Raw genomic sequence first — 22686 nt, 5'->3', positions numbered from 1 at the left:
ATGAAACGCCATTTTTGAAGGAACGAAATTCCATATACACATACACACACTCATTCATACACGTTCACACGTGCGCACATGCGGCATACACTTGCATATATGTATAGTGTGTAGGGAATGTCGGTTCGTTAACGAGTGGAATTTGAGTAAACGATTCCTTTTTAAGTAACCGCAACAACAACACGAATGCTTCCGAACGCGTACATAATGCCGAGTGCAGCAGCCGTCACATTAAAGACGGCCGCAACATTTAGAAGTTCAATTGTGCCGGCCAATGCCAGTCGAAGTACGCAGTCAGCAGTTAGCGGCAGCATCCAGCATCTAAACTCAGCATCAGCTGTGAAACGATTTGAAAAGCGTCAAGCGAATTCTAAGAGCGTCAAGCCAATAAATCAAGCAAGCAAGCAACAACGAATCGAATTAAATTTAAGTGATTTGAACAAAAGTGCAGACAAGTGCTTTTGAGCGCCGCTTAACACCTGCAAAAGAGTTTTTGCTTGACTGAGTAGTAAGGCAATAGAAGAAAATATAGTTTCAATCGCGCGCGTTCTCTACAACTTAATACACATACATATATTTATATATATACGAGTACTTCTAGCCTGTCTTTTGTCTGCTATTGTCGCTGCGAATTCTTCAAGCTTTAGTGCATTATTCTTCAGTTTGGATTTTGGGCCTATTGAGCTGGTTAGTCGTCAAACGGTGAGTCCAAATACCGTCGGTAGTCAAAAGCAAAAAACAGCAGCACTCGAGTGTGTACACATGAAATTTATTGCTACCAAAAACGCACGCCATCAAGTAGCGACGCAAACTGCTAGTCCGCCAAGCAGCCAGTAAATCAGCAAGCGAGCAACCAACCAACCAACAAAGCAAAGAAACAAGCCAACGCATCAGCGCGCGATTGACTGGAAATATTTGTAAAAGTCGAATGTGCTTTTTACCTCTGCATATGCTCACAGCCATAGTGTTGTATAGTGCAAACAAACGAACACACACATACAAACATTTAGTGAGTGTAGCAACGCCGCTAGGTAACGTATACGCCTCAGTGCATCGCTTTCGTTAACCACAAGAGGATTTCCGTGTCTGCGTTTGAAAAAGTTACATACAGATTTACGTGTCTGTGTATGGGTGTGAGTGTTTCTTTGTTCCTGCTGCATGTGGTGGCCAGTAAGAGATAATTGTCCATTTAACGTTATAAATTAAAAGAAAAACCAATACGAAAACAAAACAAATAAAACGAAAACAAATTAAGTAAACGAGCTAACGAAAATAAAAAAGTAGTAAATCTGAAAGAGAAAAAAATATTTAGTAGTAGGTAATTAATTCCGTCGTACAACTGTTAATTGTACTTATTAGTGTTTATTCTGTGGTGTTGCTGAAGAAATTATAGCTTCTCTTAATGTTGTTGTTGTTGTTGATGTGTGTGCATTAGCCCATGTAAAACGTAAATACTTGTAGTTTTGTGAATTAAGGTGTGTTGGAAATCAAAAGTATTGTTTGAAGCGGCGCAAAAGGCTTGAAATTTCAGAATACAAAAAACACGCACAGAAAAAGTTATGTTAACAGAAAAGTAAAAAGAAAATAAATAATAAAAATTTAAATTACTACAAATGAGACCTAAACATCCGTAAAAAACAAGAAAAAAAAATGCTTCAAAAACTCTAACAAAAACGAGAACTGAACGAAAATAAACCAAAGTTCGAAAGTATACGCGAAAGCAAAAATTCATGCCGAATTTTAAATAGTTAAACGCATTGAAAACATTTCAAGAGTTAAATAATGTATTTGTATAAAACTGCACGGAGCAAAACTGCATTTTAAAATATATAAACCACTAAGAAGAAGAAGAAGGCCTAAGAGGGCTCAAAAATAATAAAAAGTCACATTTTCAAGCGGAAATTAAAGCTCAAATTCTCTTGAACTAAGCGCCAAAGCACTGAAAAACATTTGAAGCTCAAAAATCAGTCTGAAATCTATAAACAAAAATACCGAATTTATAAATAGCTAACCCAGCCCTAATCTCTTGCGCCAAACAAAGCAATTGAAAGTTGCGTAAACACTGTTCCTCAAAAAAAATTACTAAAAATATAATTAAAAGCCCCAACATCGCTCTAAAACTACCATCGAGCAACAAAAAGAAAATTTATTTTTGTGAGTAAAAAACAAAAACGAAAGCAACAAACACAAGTGTTAAAGCAACTAGAAAATGCTTTGTAATAAATACTAAAACTTCCATAAAATTTGACAACACTCAAATTTGGAAAGAAGACAATTTTAACTAGCAGCTACATTTTATACGGAAAGTTTAAAAAGCACAGTGAAACAATTTGAGTAACATCGAGTAAATATCGAATGTTTAGAAAATTAAAAATAATTAATAAAAATATCATAAAAAATTTCCACAAAGCACACAACAAAAAAAAAATCAAAACCAGAATTTTAAAATTTAATTTATTTCTCATTTTAAATGAATTAAAAAAACGTTTTACGAGCATAATAAATTTAGTGCTGAGCGAGTTTGAAAAAGCTTTTTCTAAGCTAAATCTTTTATAAAAATTGAGTTAAAAAACGTGAAACAATACATTAATACAAATTAATTTAGTGCAAACCTGGCTTCTAAGCTGGGCAAAATATAAAAAATTAAGAAAAAAAAGTTGGAATGTTTTTCCGTCTTGGAATTTTTTGCAAAACTTAAAAATTTAATACAAAACTTTTGCAAATTAAACTAATGAAAATTAAAAAATACACCAGAAAAAACCACAACAACGAAAAATAAATGTACCAAAAACCAAAATTTATTGAAGAAAAAAAAGAGTAAAGTGAACTAAACAAAAGTTGCACCACAAGAAACAAAAACCATTTGTGCTAATATAAAAAGCAAAATATTAAATATTTGCGCTTGAATACTTACTAATTACTTTAATCTGAAACAACTTATCTCAAAAATAAACAGCAAAACACCAAAATATTTTTGAAAATATTTTATGTGACACATAAACTGAAAGTCGACAGAGAATACGCAAAATAATCTACATTAATTTTCGAAATTTACCAAAATAATTTTTTTTTGATTTCCAAAGCACATGCCACTAATTAAAAGACAGCGATAAGGGTTTTAGCATTTGCGTGTGCAAAATTTATCTCACAACTAACTTTATAAAAATAGAAAATTTCCATAATAAACCCAGAGTAAAAAGTAGTGTTGCCGAAAAACAAAACTATAAACTATAAACTGCAAAACTATAGTCAAGTAAGAGATTTGCCAAAGGATAACCTCTAGTTAAGTTAGTTTAATATTAAACAAGTGGCCATTTCGCGCAAATATTTCAAAAAGTTGTGGTATGTCAAAAATCGAGTTGCAAGATTTTGCGTGAGAGATTTTTACTGGATGTTGAAGTAAATGACTTTCGGTGAAGTCAAACAAAAAGTATATAGCAAAATTAGCGAAAAATTAAATTAGAACAATATTTTGCAAATACTCCGAAAATATATAGAAGAGAAAAAAAGTTGCATTTACATTCAGACATTTGCTTGAAAAATAACTCAAACACTTGTAACTGGAAATAAAAGAGAGTAACAGTTAAAATTTGAAAAGAGTTTAAAAGAAGTTGAATTTTCGAAGAAAATCAGTTTGATACAAAAGAGCTGGCGAAAAATAGCTAATTGAAATGAAAATTTGCTTGAACATTAAATAAAAGTTCCGAAAATACTAAAGACTAACCCGGGATAAGCCATTGAAGCGAGCGAAGAAAATTTCCAAAAATACGCCTAAAGTGAAAATTTGCAAACATTAGCCATTGAAGCGGGTGATTAAAAACCAATGACTTGAAAATTTTCAAAAATACGCCTGAAGTGAAAAATTTCAAAAATACACCGGCCGAAAACGTACTGAAAGGAATATATATATTTATAAAAAAACAACCAATAAGGTTGAAATAAATCGTAAAATCGTATATCACTACACTACTACTGAAACAGTTAAGCGGTTCTAAAATTTTCCGAAAACGGTAAAATTTGGTATCCTGCATAAAATGCGAAAAACCACAAATTAGTTTGAAAATATTCCGCAAAAGCAAATATACCTAAATTTGTAAGTGAATACAGCATACATACAATAATACAGTTTGAGTAAAATAAATTACATAACAATTTCTGGAAATTAAAAAAAATCGCAATTTAGACAAAATCTAAAAACAAAAATAAATTGTCTGCTTCAAGTGAACTGGCTCAATTTTGATTCGAATACTCAGCAAAAGAAAAGTGAATACGAACATAACTAAATATTCGAACTTTGCAGCAAAAATAAAAATTCTATTAGAGCCAATAAACGAATTCACTTCTGTCGAGCTCCCAAAACCCAATAAATTTACCCATTGGTATTGTAACGATATTAGAACTGTCAATAAAAATACAACTCTACCAACAACAACAAAAATTAGCAAATTTATTAAAGCGTCGAAATAAAATCAGCATTCACAATATCGTCTGATAAGCCAGCAATTGTAACGACAACCACAACTAACAGCACTACCCACGCATACAAGCACAACCACAACCACAACCACATCCAGAACCACAATTACCAGCCCACAATACCGACAACAACAGCAGCGACCTTTGTCGCCCAAGTGCCATCAATAAGCACTAAAATTGCGTCAATAAAAAGGAAACCCTCTCCAGTCCCCATTCCACATAAGCAGCTCATTTTGTCGGCAACAACCCACGAAACAACAGAGGCAGCAACATCAACAGTAGCACCAACAGCAGCGGCAGCAGGAGCAGGAACAGCAGCGGCAGCGGCAGCTGCGGCAACAGTTGTTATAACAATTGTTACACAAACAACAACCGATAGCACATCGAACAACATTAATACGACAGCACTAGGCGGCATCTCAACCGAAGCACCAACAGCAGTGGCAGCAACAGCAGAGGAAGTGACCTCAAACGTTAATAGCGGAGTAGGTGTGAATACTAATAATACAGCGACACAGTCCGCATTAGCGTCAGCTATAAACACCACAACAACACCTACAACAGCAACAGGTCTCGACTTTTTTAGCCAACAACAAACGCAAGCAACGCCGGTGGCATTGCAGCGTACAACTGCTGCTGCTTTGATTTCACGTCAGTCCCCACAACAACACCAACTGTCGCAACTACAGTCACAGCAGCAGCCGCTGCTGTATACGTGCTCCTCCGCATCGCTGGCGGCTTCATCGTCATCGATACTGGCTCAGCCGCCGCCAACGAAGATTTTTAAAACGGATCATTTGTGTGTGAACGCTTACGGTTTGCCCACTGTTGCCGCTGCTGCTGCTGCTGGGCATCCTTGCGTCTACTGTGTGATACCAGTTGTGGTGAGTTATCGTGTTTTGTTTGCAAAGAACTTTCGTTGATTTACTATTAGAGAGTGAGTAAGAAAGCACTAAATTTAAGGAAGAAAAAGAAACGCTCCAAAAAAATGTGATTTTGACTTAAGGGGACCCGGTGGACTAGAAATTTCAAAAATCGATTATTCACTCTTTCGATATTTCAAAGGTATAGTATTTTAAGAATATGCTGTGAAATTTTCATGCGAAAACTCCCAATATTATTGCTTCTACGGTCCATTAACTAGGTAGAGAACGGTCCGCGCGCTTCTGTACCTCAAACTTTAAATCCATTTTTAAAATTATTAAAATTAAACAATTTTTTTTTAATTTTTGTATGTAAAACAAGTTAAAAACAAGCCTCAAAATTCTAAATATAATTTTTCATTTCTTATTGTAAAAGCGAATTCCTGAAAATACAGTATATTTTCCAGCTCTAGACTACCGGGACCCCTCAAGTTCAGTTTTACTTTGCCCAGTATGCCCTCTTTATACAAATTTTATACAAATATTATTTCTAACACTAAGCCGATTTGATGCCACATCAAGTGATGAATTGAGGTTTGCATTATTCTCTGTTAAGTAAAATTTGGAGAAGTATTAGCGATCCGCAGTAAAGGAAGCGCTAAAATTTTATTTCGAATTTCAATGCAAGAAATTCCACATACACAAATGCATTAAAATAATAAGAAAAAATATTTTTTTATGAAATAAAGGACATGCATGAAAGAAATATGCATGTAACACATGGCCTGAAAAGTCGCGGGCCTAAAAAACAGGTTTTTTTTGCCCAAAATTAGCTTTATTCGCCAACGTAATTCCCTACAAGAACTACGTAATCATTCCAGCGCCGTTCCAATGCTTCAATACCACTTTTGTAGAGCGATTTATCTTTTGCCTCAAAATAGGCCTCATTTTTAGTGATAACCTCTTCATTCCGTGACAGTTCTTATCGGCGAGCACTTTTTAAGATCTGCAAATAGCCAGTAGTCACTGGGAGCCAAATCCGGTGCATACGGTGGATGTGGGAGCAATTCGAATTTCAATTCATGTAATTTTGCCATTGTGTTGATTGACTTGTGAGACTGTGCGCTGTCTTGGTTTTGGCCAATAGTGAGCAAACGCGGCACCCACTTTGATCAGAGTTCTCTCATAGTCACATTCTAGCCATACGTTCTTTTGATAGCCTTACGATGTCAGTTAACTCACGCAATTTCACTTTTGATCATTCAAAACGATTTTGTGGGTTTTTTTGATGAGATGGTACTGCCTCATTTGGTGTTCCTACAAACCATATTTTTGTTGTTGTTTCTGATGGAGCGGAGTCCCCATAACACTTTTGAAGGTATTGATTTGCTTGAACGATATTTTTCTTTATAAGCCATTGTTTTGAAAATAACAAAAGTAGCGTCACTCTTATCACAATAACTCGCGAACTAATAAATGGAAAATCATGAAATTTTAGCAGCTGTCTTTTTAAGGTTAGTACTAACTGAAAAAGAAGAAGAACTGAAAGAAGAAGACTAACTGAAAAAGAGGTGAATGCACTAAAACTAGTGTGTTAGGCCCGGGACTTTTCAGCCCATATGTTTTGCGGTATCCTGATCTATTTTCACGCCTGAAACTCTCGGTATTATTCACCAACAACCTCGAGTTTTCGGGATTTGTTATTCCTTACAAAGCATTTATGTAATATTATGTTTTTTAAACATTTTTGTTTTTGTTTTCTTTTTGATATAACAATCAATGGACAACAAAAATCCTATAACTTAGAGCTTCAAACTTTGTGCAAGATTTAAAAGAGTTCTACAAACTTTACTGCGCAATAATTTGAGAGTCATTGTGTGGGCCTGGAATGATTTGAGCTCTGGATGAAAGACCTTGACCCATATAGTACCACCTCAAAATCGTTCTGTATTCTCTGCTCAAATTTCTTTGCTATATTTTGCCTAAGTGCATTTAGAATAAATGAGGACGAGAGTTAAAATACGTTTCGGAGAAAAAAATGTGTTGTTGAGGTGCATATTTTACGAGGTGCAAAATTTTTCGAGTAATACAACAATTTTGTAGAACATTTTAACACATTAGCTTTATCACAAAAAGGTCGTTTTGTTCCCTTTTTTTCGGCGGTCGCTAGGGGGTTAATATATTCCAGAAAATTATTTGCTATGCAATTTCACTAGGGGTCTCCTCAGGCAAAATCTTTGTAGAAAGAACCTGTAAGTCCACAGAAAATGTGTGATGGAAATATTTATTTTGCCCTTTACGCGTTCCATCACTTGTCTGTTCGTTTGCTCCAGCTGTCTAGTTCACAAGTATCAAATTTGATTGGCATTCGACGCCATTTGCAAAAAATATAAATTTGCCGATAGGATGATTAATTTTGCGCCAACTTGTAGTATTGTGAACTCAAGTGTACATATGTATGTATGCCTCTGCTGCAAAATGTTTTATTCTTACTTAGTTAGCTTTTTACTTTAAATTAATATGATTTAAAGCCTATTACTTTCCTTTTAGTTCGCTTAAATTGTACGAAAATAAAAAAGTGATTAACTTCTTTCGACCTCAAAATACATTTGTTTACTGTTTCAGTTTGCTTGCATCGACCATTTTTCGACGTGAATTAATTCATTTGATCAGATATGTGCAGGCTAAAGTGTTATTAAATGCGTATACATTCAACTATTGTTTTATTTTTTTTTTGTCAATAATGAAATTATATCCGCTTTAAATAAAAAAGTCTATTTAAAATCCATTTATTTATTATTTGGTAGGATGCTTTTCAAACGGAATTGATGCATTTTTGTCGAGTTAATAGGTCTATGAATAAGTTCGTGCGGTTTTTTTCGAAATTTGAATTTCGGATCATTCCCATGGCTTTTAAACGTTTGGAAATGGTTGATTGATCAACTCCCAAAGTTTTTGCAACCTCTTCTTGCGTTTGAGCCGGATCTTGATCGAGCAATTCCTCCAATTCGGTATCCATGAACTTTGGCGGCGCGGCCAAAATCACCACTTTTAAAGCGTGCAAACCACTTCTGGCACGTTCGCTCAGCTAGAGCATGCTCACCATAAACTTCCACCAAGATACGATGACTTTCGGCTGCTTTTTTCTTCATATTAAAATAATGAAGAAGAATTCCCCGCAAAAACACATTATTTGGCACGAAATTCGACATTTTCAAGTGTGGTAAAAATATTGTTGTTTACGCTTCAAATAAAAAACTTATACTGACGTTTGTGCCTTACGACAGTAGCTCTCCAATGAATGTTTGGAAATGTGGATCGATGGAATAATAATCAAGTTACGCCATCTGTTGTAAAACCGCACGAACTTATCCATTAAATTGTTGCAAAATAAAATAAAATAATGAATATACAAATCGCCGCATCGTAAAAATCAAAAAATTGGCATGCCTAATGTACAAGGTGGAGCAAGGTTAATCATCTAATTGTCTTTGATAAAATTTTTTACAAAATAAAATAATAAGCTTTGGTCATGTGAATTTTAAACTTCTTCTTCTTCGTAATTGGCGCGATAACCGGTTACGCGATTTTGGCAGAGTGTAACAAAGCGCGCCAGTCATTTCTTTCTCGTGCTAACCGGCGCCAATTGGACACGCCAAGTGAAGTCAAGTCCTTCTCCACCTGATCTTTCCAACGCAAAGGAGGCCTTCCTCTTCCTGTACTACCACCAACTGGTACCGCATCGAATACTTTCAAAGCCGGAGCGTTCGTATCCATTCGGACGACATGACCCAGCCAACGTAGCCGCTGGATCTTTATTCGCTGCGCTATGTTTATGCCGTCGTAAAGTTCATACAGCTCATAGTTCCATCGCCTGCGATATTCCCCGTTGCCAACATGCAAAGGTCCAAAAATCCTGCGCAGCATCTTTCTATCGAACACTCCAAGCGTCGCTTCATCGGATGTTGTCATCGTCTGCGCCATACGTTAGGACGGGCATGATGAGAGCCTTGTAGGTGTTAGTTTTGTTCGTTGAGAGAGGACTTTAGTTCTCTAGTTCCGCGGCTCGTACGATCCTCTGCAACATCAGGTTAAAGAAGTCACACGAGACCGAGTCACCCTGCCTGAAACCTCGTTTGGTATCAAACGGTTCGGAGAGGGATACCAAATTCAGATATCGCGGCATACAAGTAACTCCTTTCCGTACTGTCGAATGCAACTTTGAAATGGACGAAAAGATGGTGTGTGTCGATTCTCCTTTCGTGGGTCTATTCCAAGATTTGGCGTATTGTGAATATTTGGTCGATGGCAGACTTTCCTGGTCTAAAGCCACACTGATAAGGTCCAATCAGTTGGTTGACGGTGGACTTCAGCCTTTCACACAATACGCTCGGCGCACAATCGCTTATAGGCGATTCCAGGACCACCCTTCGTGTGGATTGAGCAGAGCTCACTTAAATTCCAATCGGCAGGCATGCTTTCATCCATATTTTGCATAGAAGCTGATGCATGCATCTTACCAGGTCCTCGCTGCAATGTTTGAATAGCTCAGCCGGTAGTCCGTCGGCGCCCGCGGCTGCGTTGTTCTTTAGCCGCGTTATCGCTATTCTCACCTCGTCATGGTCGGGTAGTGGAACGACAATTCCGTCGTCAACGATTGGGGTATCGGGATTTTCACATTCTCTGTGACATGCGCAGCTGTCACTATTTAACCGGTTCCAGAAGTGTTCCCTCCATAATTTAAGATTGCTCTGTAGCTCGCAGTCTTTGTTCTTAGAGGAAAACTCTCCGGTCTTAAAACCTTCTGTAAGCCGCCGAACTTGCTGGTAGAATTTTCGGGCGTGGTTCCTGTTGGTCAGCATCTCAAGCTCTTCGCACTCACGTATTTCGGCCTCTCGTTTCTTCTTTCGGATAATACGTCTCTCTTCCTTTTTTGTAGCGATCCCACATGGCCCCTGTTGCGCCCGATCGCAGCGTGGCTCTATAGGCGGCATCCTTTCTTTCTGCGGCAGCATGACATTTCTCGTCGTACCAACTGTTTTCGGGCTCGCCGGAATTTGATTTCTTCCCCCACTGTTTGTGCATGTCGGTTTGTTGGGCAGTACTCTCTGAGAGCGCTCCTTTACATGTCAGCTGTAGTTTTTGGGCTCACGCCGGCGACAGTCGAAGTTGTACGAATTTATGAGTAGGCATGAACTTGGATCCAACGATCCTCGCCATGCCCCTTGACTTCATGCCATCCAGAGTCGTGCTTAACAGGAGATACAGTGTGGTGCTGCCAGAGGTTCAACGTTGGTAAAACTCAGAAAATGAGCCCGGCAAACACTATTCTCGCATTTTCGCGGATGGTTCCTGGACCGAGCACTGTTCTGGCCGGCTCTGGTGTCTACGTGGAATCAAGCGGGACAAAACTATACTTGGCTCTTGGAATGCATGCATCTGTGTTTCAGGTGGATGTGTATGCTGTTCAAGAAGCGATGATCTTTGTTGGGGAAAATAGATCGAGAGGCATATCTGTAGCGACAGCAAAGCTACGCTCATGGCCTCAGACAGCCTTTCATCCACTTCATAGTCGGTAGATGATGTTAACATGGGTTCCGGGACACACATCGCGGGTAACAAGATCTCTGACTCTTTAGCCAGAATAGGCTCTTAGGCTTGAAAGGCTTGGCAGGCTGAAAGAGACTGTATATTGACAAAACTGATGTTACCTGTCATGTCCGACCGACTGTTGCAGTTCCTCCTGTCACTAAGCAGGAGGGACTTTAGGAGGCTGGTTGGACAGATGGCGGGCCACTTTCTATGGGCAAAGCACATGGAAAAGGTGGGCATCTGAGGCAGTGCAAGTCAGCATGTGGAGAGGAGGATGAGACGGCGGACCATTTTCTATTGGTTTGCCCTGGCTTCGTTCGAATCAGGCTTGAGGTTTTTGGCACTGATGTGTTAAGAAGCGACCACCTAGGCGCCTTGGCACCACAAGATCTACTTAGATTTTTTCAGAGGTCGAGTAGATTTAAAGAAAATTAATAAAGGCAAAAAAGAAAAAGAAAACAAAAAATGCATTTAAAAATATAATGCTGAGCTGGGAAGTCAGATATGTCGTCCATATTTTCTACTTTTCCATTTTCCACCATTAAGGGCGTGTTAATAAAACTCAATTCAGTTTCAATGATTGGTTCAACTGTCTTAGTTTATGCTCGAAGTTTTTATGAATGATAGCGAAAGCCTAGCACCATTGATGAAAAAATCATCATCGCTATTTTGTAATCGCATGAAACTTGCACTTCCAGGGAGATGGTGATACAGGTATTTTTATTCCCCATTGCACTGAATTTTTAAAATAATGTTTTGAATTAATGATATCCTAAAAATTTCAACATTCTTTTAAAAAGCAACCTGACGTTGGTGAGAAAAACTAAAAACCCAGTTTTACTAAGTTTGATCCCCAGTTTCGTGATTTTCTCGTGTGCTTAGAAATTGTTTGGTCTTTGGCACTGCTTAAATAAATTAGCGCGTTTCCAAATCAGGCATCCGTTTGTTCACGGCATGTCAGAAGTAAGCTTTGGCATGCTTTGTTGATTTCTCTTAATTACAGGAAACTATTGGCATTTTTATATGAAAGTAAAGCACATACGTACATACATACATATGTCAATAAACACTTTATATTAGTAAAAGGAAAAGGCTGAGAAAAAAGTTAGCCTCAAACTGCCATTCAAGGTGACTTTGTTAGCGACAACGACAAACTGGTGCTGGCAGCCTGGTTTGCCGGAAATTCTAAGACGTTGTCAAATACAAAAATTCGCTCTATAAAATACAATCTATGCATACCCGCTCCACCTATACCCGTTTAATTGCAGAAGAAAGTATAGCAGAACAAGCAAAAAATTCCCTGAAAAGTGCAGCAGCTAAAGTAGAGGTAGGCAGGGTATGAACGATTGCAGTAGACATAGAAACGAGGAGTTCTGCATTGAGGCAGGAAATAATAGCCTCACGGGCGGTGGCTCATTTTGCCACGCTACTGCTGCTGCTGTGTCTGCTAAATGTTAAATGGAGTAATTGTGAATGCATTTTTTGTTGCATACATAGGATTGTGCAAAAGTGAAAGAAAGCTGAAAGTAAAGGGTTTGGTATGAGGTAGCAAATGGAGCGATAGAGGCACGGCGGTGGTGCATAGTAGACGGCCGTTTGTCAACTCCACTATTACTTACATACTTCTGTATTATTACCTACTAAAAACACACTCACACACCCGCCACCCGCCACCCATTAGCCATTATGAATAGTTGGATGTACATGCACATTGTATATGTACATACACACGAAGTAGCTATGCATGTAGCTGCTCCCCGTGTACCATTTTCGCCAACTGCAGGAATCTTTTCAATTCCTTCGTCCATGTTGCTTTCTACTGTCACTGCTTCCTTTTTTCGTGTTAAATCGTTGTCGTTGTTCCTTCCTGCCAAGCTTGTTGTTTGTTCTGTTTTGTTGGTTTTCCAGCTTAAAATTTTATGTTGTTGAGTGGTTTATGACGTTAAATTCCATTATTAATATTTCTGGCGTTTGTTTATACTCTCGTACCTTTTTGTTGTTTGTCCTTCTTGTTTGTCCTGGAAACATTTATTTTGGTTGGCTGGTTGTTCTTGTTGGCTGTGCTGCTTCTTATGGCTACTGACAATTTTGTTTTTGTATTGCTCGTTATTCGTTAATTAGAAACCAGTAAATTGTTGTCGTTCTCTTCCGTCGCACTTTCTCTGATAATAAAGAGTAACTTTTTACACAAGCGCATAAAACTAATAATTCAAGTTTAATTGAAGAATATACATTTTTTTTGAAGAATACATATTTTCTATATCGTTTGTTGCATGAGCAATCATAATAGGGTCCGGCACTCGAAGAGTAACCAATTCTTATATTTTATTATATAATATGACATAGGACGGATAAATACACATAGGAATTATATGACATAAAACGTAGAATGGGTTGATATTCATTTTAGTGATGAAGTATCTGCTATGGCGGTCGGAGTTATTCGTTTTAGTCTTCGTTTGTGCAGTTCTGAATGTGGAATTTTCAGCTTATCTTCGTTTGTGTGTGTTAGTAGTCTGTGAATATGATTTGTGCTGCATTCCCGAATGACGTCTTCGATAAATTTAATTTTGAGGACCCTGTCTATATCGTTATTGGTTATGCACCAGCCTGCGTCCTTCGAATTTTTGATTGTAGTCGTTGCATTATTTTAAGGTTTGATTTGCTTGCTGAACCCCATAGTTCGATGCCATATTTCCAGCTCGGAGTTATAAGAGTTTTGTAGATTAACAATTTATTACCAAGTGAAAGTCGCAAGCCATTTCGTAGTAGCCAGTAGAGTTGTCTGAATCTGTTTTTAACTTCATTTCTCTTTTGAAGTATATGCTCCTTCCAGGTTGGCTTTTGTATTATATTTAATGACTTTATTATTTATAGTCAATATTTGTGGATCACACTTTCTGTTTGTGTATATTACTTGGATAGTTTTATCTGTGCTAATTTCGATGCCCCATGTATTGAACCAGGCCAGCGTTGTGTTAAGGGGGGGGGGGGGGGGGGGGGGGGGTAGGGTTTAGCGCTAAAAAAAACACTTTTTTTTTGAATTTTTTACAGAAATATGGGTTAAGATACTTTAATAAAATCAGTTGCATGCATACATGTTAAGTTCCAATTAGAATTAGCAATTGATGCAATTGGTTTATATTCTCTAATTCATCAAACAATTAGAATGAGTTCAACTAATTCCCATTAGATAATTGAAATTTTTATTCCAATGGTAAAACTAATTGCAATTAGTTGCCATTAGCAAAAAAAATTGGTTTACCTTTACAATTAGAAATCTAATTGACTTCTGCTAATGCAATTAGATATTTAATTAGCTCGAATTAGAATTAACTAATTGAATATCTAATTGCATTAGCAGAAGTCAATTAGATTTCTAATTGTAAAGGTCAACCAATTTTTTTTGCTAATGGCAACTAATTGCAATTAGTTTTACCATTAGAATAAAAATTTCAATTATCTAATGGGAATTAGTTGAACTAATTCTAATTGTTTAATGAATTAGAGAATTTCACAAAAGAAGGCTAATTAGCAATCATTAGCATTATCTAATCATTATTTAACATCTATGGTTGCATGTTATTGTACATCTTTTCAATAAGTTTTTAAAAAATATTAATAATAAAATATTGACAAATAAGCCCATGACAGAGTTTTTTTTGAGATATGTTTTTCGAGAGGTGCTCTGCGGTGCCAATCGGCATTCGTCGTAGAATCATCTGAAACTAAAAAAGTCGAATTTTTCAGTTAAAGTATGACGTAATGCTCCCCCCTACATTAATAAAATTTTGTTTTTTTCATTTTTGTAGTTTTGGTGGCAAAAAAACGTAAAACGAGCATTTTTGGCGAAAAATTTCGCCATATTTGTAAGTGAAAAACAACCTTAAAAAAAAATAAAAAAAAACAGCGTAGGGGGGAGGTATTTTTGATTTAGAAAACGTGTGCCAAATTTGAAAAGAATCGGTTGAATAGTTTCGGAGTTGTGATTGGCACCGACTTTTAAGAAGTCGTTTCGGGAAAAACGCGTTTGAAAAAATGACTCTGAGAAATTATCGATGCTCCGCATTCGAGGTAGAGTGCCTACAAAGGCTATAACTTTGAGAGTTCTGCTCCGATCCACTTAAAATTTTGACACAACATTCTTGAAATGATTTACTATAAGATGAGTGAAGAAAAAAAATTTCGATTTTGTGACCCTACCCCCCCCTTAAGTAGCTGTTGTAGTTTATGTATTTGTGGCAACATTTTTGTTTTTAATGGCCATTAAAACGGTGTCATCAGCAAAGGTTGCAATCATGCTATCGTCACTTGGGCAGGGTATATCATGTGTATAGATAATGTAAAAGAGTGGCCCCAAAATGCTTCCTTGTGGAACATCTGTTTCCATACGTAGTACATCAGAGCATTCGTCCTGATATTTAACATAAAAATATCTTTTATTACGGTAACTCCGCAAAAGTAGATAACAGTCAGTTGCAAGTATTTTTTTTAATTTGTGCAATAGTCCGGAATGCCATACACTGTCAAAGGCCTTAGCCACGTCAAGATAGATTGCGACGCAATAATTTTTGTTCTCAATTTCCTTTTGTATTTTGTTTGTTACTCTGTGTACCTGTTGTATCGTTGAATGTTTTCGCCGCAAGCCAAATTGATGAGAGGGAACGATGTCGTTAGATTGTATTAGGGGATCAAGGCGGTCATAAATCAGTTGTTCAAATAGCTTCGACAAAATAGGCAAGAGACTTATCGGCCCCGATGAAGGCTTGTTGGCATCTTTATTTGGTTTTGGCAGAGCAATTATTTGAGAAAATTTTCAAGGCAAAGGGAAATATTTGAGTCTTATTGACGAGTTAAATATATTCCTTAGATACTTAATTCCATTGTCGGGCAGATTCTTTATAATTTGTCCATTAATTCTGTCGTAGCTTGGAGATTTTTTATTGTTCATATTTTTTATTTTTGTCAGTATTTCATGTATGGTCACTTTTCTCATTTTTCCATCTTCGAATTAAAGTTAAAAAGTCCATAAACTTAGTTTGGAAAATTACTTTTATTCAATTCAACGTAAAAAATGGGTGAAAATAATACAAAATTAAAAATCAATTTACTCTTGCTCGATATGACCACCTTTTGCCTCGACTATGGCCTTGAGACGGTCCAGAAACGAATCGCAAGCTGCCCAAAAGTGACTTGCAGGTGTTTTGGCCCATTCGCAGACAATGCCTCGAGACGGTGTATCTTTTACTAGTAGTTCAGACCTCGCTCTCTAAAATGGCCAAAGAGAATAATCCATCGGATTCGCGTCTGGTGAATTTGAGAGCCGTTATAAAGTTCAGAGCATTGTTTTTTAGCCATTCATGGTTCACGTGAGCTTTGTGAGACAGTGCCGAGTCCTGTTGAAAGGTACATGGTCTGCGACCGAAATGTTTGTCAGCCCACGCATCAAAGCAACCTCCAGAATATTTTGCCGATACTATTTCGAATTTATCTTGTCGCCAGCATCGATGGAAACGATTGGAGAGCGCCCATCTGCGGTTACAGCGGCCCAAACCATTACCTGTGGCGGATGCTGCCTTCTGTTGGCCAATCGATGACTCAACTTTTCGTATGAATGGTCGGTCAAATAAACCATATCGTTTTGAAAGTTTACGTATTACTCAATTTGAGAAGTTTCTCGTCAGAAAACGTTATGTTCGGAAATTGACCGCTTTCGGTTAAGCGAAGCAACTCTTTCGCTCTCGCAAGTTTAACTTGTTGCTGCTTTCGTGTGAGATCATGCGCCTTTTGGATCTTGTAAGGCTTGACTTTGAGATCATTTTTCAGTATGCGGTGGATGCTACGGTCAAATATTTTCAGTTCTTTCGCCATTTGATTGGCACTTCGTCGGGGATTTCACTCAAGTCGCTTCTTCACTTTTTGAACCATTTCAAGTGACGTTGCTGTCTTTTGATGACCACCTCCATGACGTTACGCGATGCTACCAGTATCAGTGTAACGAGTAATGGTGCGATAAATAAAAACTTGATTTAGGTGCTCTTTAAGGTACTTGATCTTACGAACGATCGCTGGTTGTGATTTTCCAACCAAATATAATGCAATCACACTATTACGTTTGAAATCTATTACTGATTTTCTTTTTCGTGTTTACTCTCTGAAAAATGCTTCCGCGCGCTTGTCTACAATACTCTGGATTGTCAGCCAACTTATAGATAACTGATGCCCGTTCATCAGCTGCGCGATTAGTCTGAGGTTGGTTACACTTCAAGCGCCGAAGTCTGTATAACTCAAGTCCACTCCAAAAAATATGTTGGTTAAAGTGGTGATTCACGCAGAATCCAACTGGCGATTCCGTACCATTTTGTTGCCACACCCTCGCGACCAACTTATTTAATGGTTATTTATAGCATGTCTATATTCAGTCTGTGCAGTTTAAGAACCTTATTAGGTTGTTGACGTCGAAGCCTGACAGTTGTTTTGACACTCTCGAACAGTGGTTTGCCCAGGGTTGACATTCTCTCCTTCTGTAAGGCAGGACATTCACAGAGGAAATGGAAATCGTTTCCTTTTTCTCTGGTTTTTTACAACTGTGGCAGTGAACCGAAAGCCAGTTATGACTGCGGCGAGCCTCCTGCATCCCGCCGTTTCATGTTTACCCCCAAACAAAAAAAAAAACTACTCGCATGTCACTTAGACATAATATTATTCAATCTATAGAATGCAAAATTAGGAAGTAAATTTACGATTCTTTTATTATTATAAAATGGCTTGTGCACTGCGACCTAAAACGATTTATTGTGCAGCCATGTAGCCTACCTAAAAGGTTTTAGGCTATTAATAAATTCTAAAGTAGCTGTAGGCTTAATTTCTACCAGGAAACTTGGATCTATAACGCCGTTTCCCAGGTAATTTAGTGCTATTGTTGGGCAGTCGCATAGAACATATTTTGTTGTTTCTTGCGCCTCTTACCAGAGTCTACAATAATCATTTTCTGCTACAACATTTTTTTTCATGTGGTAATTAAGTTCGCAATGCCCTGTTAGTAGTTCAGTTCTGGATCAATGAGTATTTACGATCGCCGCATGCCTGTTTGGGCTTTCCAGTACTCGATTAAGCCTCGTTGCTCCCGCGCTTACATAAAAAGGCACATTTCAATCTGTTGATTGCACCGCAATAAAGTTTAGGATCAATGAAGGGAGTCTTTGTATCCTTTTTCGCTAAAGTGTTTGCAATTTCATTTCCTTCGTACGCCGCATGTCCTTGTACCCTCATCAGAGTAACGAAAGTTTCTTGATGGTAGAGTTTCGTGAATTTTAAACATTCTCAGACCAACATTGATTGAAATGAGAAGCCATCTAGCAATTTTAGAGTTGCTTGGCCGCCAGAGAGAATATTGATGTGGACAACACGCTTGCCTCTATGAAGACATTCTCTGGCATATAGCTTTAAGGTATGGAACTCCGTCTTAAAAATGAAAGTCGTTTTTCCCATTGCATTTGCCTTCTCGAAATGTGGTCCGACAATTCCATTTTGGACCCATCAGCAAACCATACCTGTGCGCCCAGTTTTAAAGGTATTTCATTGTTTCTCCATGCTGAGCGATCACTGATGACCTCCTTGAATTTCTTGGAAAATTCTCCTTTTCTTTCCATCTTGTCACAGACCGTCAGGCTCCGAGAATTCAGGATTGAACCTAATTCTTTTAACATAACATCGGAATGCCAAACTTTTTCACCAAAGCTGAAACTTTACTTCATAATACATTTTGGTCGGTGTAAATTTGGCATTCAGTGCATATAGTATTTAATTTTTTTATATAATATTTCCCTGAAAATCAGTTACGTTGGCATTTAAAAAAAATTGTTTTTTTTGTTTTGACGAACACACATAGCGGCAACCACTTTAATCTATTCTAATCAAAGCTTATTTCAAAAAATACAAGCATATTTTGTTAATTAAAGTTTCTCTTCATCCTTTAATTTGGAATATTGTTCTTTGTATAGAGACCACTAAACCACTAAACAAACGCGTTGATCCACTAATTAATGTACTCGACATCGATCCACCGACTTGCCGCACTTTCATTCTCTGTGCAACAAACACTTGACTAATTATTCCAAATTCCTGTAGACTTACTACATATATATATATGTACATACATACATACATTCTTGTATTTAGTTTTTGGTTGTTTGCCAATTCATTCTCATTTTTCCAATGCAGATAAGGAATAAAAAAAAAAAAAATGAATACAAAGTAGAGAGTGCCGGGCCGCAACTGTTATAACGGCAAAGCTAGGTTTCGATTTCGAATTGTAGCCAGTGGCTGTTGGCTGATGCCTGCTTGTGCATGTTTGCATTCATCAGTTGGAAAAGTAGAAGAAATCGCAACAATAGCTATAACAATAGTAAATAAAACATTAATATTAGCGGCGAATTAAAAATGGAAACTAGCAAATTAACACACAATAATAATAATGGAATTGAAGTGCATATTATTTCACTATACTCGTAGTTTCATCACTGGTCGAGTGAAAAATTAAATGGATGCATGAGTCGATGCACATAGACAAGACGATGTGTAAATGTACGAATGGATAAGCTGGAAATAGTGAAATTGTAAAAATATAACAGGAGAGTAAAAAAAAAAATGAAAAACCTTTTCCGCTTTCAATATTAATTAAAAAGCGATTGCTTCGTATTACTCGCCTAGATGCATACGACTGCCTCTATACACAAATATATTTATGTATGTGCATGAGGATGTGCATATATTTTCAGGCTTAGCTGGGCGGAGCTCTGCTAAAAATAAAAAAAAATTGAAAAGAATGTGCTTATTGTTACTTGCCACAATGTTTTTTTCACGCACCAGCCGTGGACTGATTGTCTGTATGTATGCAATGGAAATAACCATGCGCACCGTGTACAGATTAGGTGATATTTCAAGTTTTCATGCTGAGCTTAAAAAGGAATCTAACGAAAATATTGGGTAGTCGAAGAAGTCTTTTAGTATTTCTAATCAAACTTCAATCCATTTTTTTTATATTTATAATGGACTTTATTAAATCAAATATGTACCATTTCGGTCGACCACCTTTTGCCATTTTTCTTCTAGAGACATTATTCCATCAGTGTAAAACTTTTGTGGTTTCTCGGCGAAAAACTACGACAAGTAATTTTCACAGGCTTCTCTTGAATCCAACTTTACTCCATTAAGGGAGTTCTGCATTGACCGAAACAAATGGTAAACCGATGGTGCAAGGTCAGGGCTATATGGTGGATGCATCAAAACTTCCCAGCCAAGCTCTCCCAGTTTTTGCCGAGTCATCAAAGATGTGTGTGGCCTAGCGTTGTCCTGATGGAAGACGACGCCCTTTCTGATGATCAGTTCTGGCCGGTTTTTTTCGATTGCTTGCTTCAATCTCATCAGTTGTTGACAGTAAAGTGTAGAATCATTCGTTCGAGCAGGCTGGAGCAGCTCATAGTGGATGATTCCTTTCCAATCCCACCAAACACACAGCATAACCTTGCGAGGCGTCAATCCTGGCTTTGCGACCATTTGTTGAGCTTCACCACCCTTGTACCATGATCTTTTTCGCATATTATTTTCGTATTTGATCCGATGGTTCGATGGTTTCGATTTCATTTCGTTTCAGCAAAGAATCGCAGATGTTAATTCGGTCCACTAAATTTTTCACATACAATTTATGTGGTACCCAAGCATCGAGCTTCTGTTTGTAACCAGCCTTTTTTAAATGGTTCAAAACGGTTTGATGATGGCGATGTCATAGCAGCTTATGTGACGGTCCTGGTCAATCTTTTCCATAATTTCATCGACTTTTTCAACGATAGGTCGACCGGAGCGGGGTGCATCTTTCACATCGAAATTTCCAGAACGGAAGCGAGCGAACCATTGTTGTGCTACACGAACTGATACAGCATCGTCTCCGTAAACTTCACAAATTTCGTTGGTGGCTTGCGTGGCATTCTTCCCTTTTTTATAAAAAATTTCAAAATATATCGAATTTCTTCATTATTTTCACTCATTTTTGAACAGCTATGTATAACTTTTTTTCAACTTCTCCGGATAAAAATCGATTTTGTTTTTTGCATGTTATTGTAGTAAAACATTTCAAAAATACCGTGTTAAAATTTTAAGTCAATCCGAGCAAAACCTTTTAAGTTATAGAGCATAAAGCCGAGCCGCCTCAAACATCTGCCGAGACGCAGCAGTTGCGCGCGTAGTCCGTTACAAACGTATACCTGCGTGCGGACTCAGGTATACTTTTGTATCTGTCTATGCTGCAGTTTATGTATGACATGGGGATTAGCATTGGGCCAAGCGCTCACGAATATGCGAGAAGAGTGGACCAAACTCGCATCGAAAGATCTGACCAAAAATGCCACCAACAGACTAAGGAGGGCAGGATAGCTCGTAGACTTGCTAAAAAAGATGCTGAAGACAATGACAAAGCTAGTGGAAACATACTCTATGGTACTGGAATCGACGACTCCGTGTAAGTAGAGAGAAAAAAGTATTTTCTTGACGTTTTCATAACTTAAAACTTTAAACGCGGTTTTCTCGAACCTTTTTTTTTAAAGTGCGTAGTCATTGGCATTTGAAAACTACTCAACCGATCCTTTTGAAATTTTGCACACATATTTTACATATAAAATACGTAGACGTCTTTTCAAAAATACATTTTGCAGTAGTCAGTATATCTCAGCGTAGAATCATCTGAAATCAAAAAAATCGAATAGTTTAGTTAAAGTATGAGTTAAACTTCCCCCCAACGTTTTTTTTTCGCCATTTTTTTTATATTAAGGTGGTTTTACACCTACAAAATGGCGGCATTTTTTCGTCAAAAATCACTTTTTACTTCAAACGACTACCAAATGGCTGAAAATGAAAATAAATCGTCAAAATAAACGTTGGGGGGAAGTTTAACTCATACTTTAACTAAACTATTCGTTTTTTTTGATTTCAGATGATTCTACGCTGAGATATACTGACTACTGCAAAATGTATTTTTGAAAAGACGTCTACGTAAATGTGCTCTCATTCGCTCATTTTGCAATATTTTTACATGAAAATTTTATCAAATATTCTTGAAATGTTACTTTATAATATGCAACAACTTTTAATAAACTGACTTGAACCGCTTCGCTACAATAAATTCATGAAAAAAGTTTTTTTTTTAGCGTTTATCCCTTAGCAGTTCGTGTTTTGATTGCAACGCGTCCTCAGAGGTATTATTCTCTTCAGATCCGGCAGTAAGATAAATTAATTCTTTAAGAATGTAAGAAAAAGCTTAATTTTGTTACATGACAAAACAGGCTTGTACTTATATGGGTTCCAGAACACTCCGGTGCTCAAAGGAATGAAATTGCCGATGAATTGGCTAACTGTGCGGTTCCCCCACAGGGACCAGAGCCAATAATCGGAATCGATTCTGCAGAAATCAAGAAGTGGATCAGCGATTAAGTAGGCAATCTGCATAAAGAGCGATGGTCCGGTCTAACACGCTGCAGAAGTGCAAAGTGTTTTGTGACAAGCCCGCATAGAAAACTGTCGGACTTTCTTTTATAACTTGGAAGAAAAGACTTTCGGTTGATGGTCGGTATTATTACAAGACACCAATAATGCGGTCAACACAAGTGGAATCATTGAGAAACCGATTTGCCTGTCTTGCATAGAGGAGGCGGATAGGATTGAGCATTTTCTCAGTGAGTGTCCCGCATTTGCTATAGCAAGA

General features: G+C 37.5%; 1 protein-coding gene across 1 annotated transcript; it reads left to right on the top strand.

Annotated features, from left to right (window-relative positions):
• Positions 1-207: 207 nt before the first annotated feature.
• LOC129242089 (mucin-5AC-like) lies at positions 208-7898 on the top strand. Its single transcript, XM_054878649.1, has 4 exons — positions 208-455; positions 642-833; positions 4457-5360; positions 7890-7898. Exons 1-4 carry the CDS (start codon positions 208-210, stop codon positions 7896-7898), a joined length of 1353 nt encoding a protein of 450 aa, XP_054734624.1.
• The last annotated feature ends 14788 nt before the right edge of the window (positions 7899-22686 follow it).

This window comes from Anastrepha obliqua, chromosome 3 (genome assembly GCF_027943255.1).
Source record: "Anastrepha obliqua isolate idAnaObli1 chromosome 3, idAnaObli1_1.0, whole genome shotgun sequence".
NCBI lineage: Eukaryota > Metazoa > Arthropoda > Insecta > Diptera > Tephritidae > Anastrepha > Anastrepha obliqua.
The sequence above is the reverse complement of the archived record's forward strand: the minus strand, read 5'-3'. Positions and strand labels throughout refer to the sequence as shown.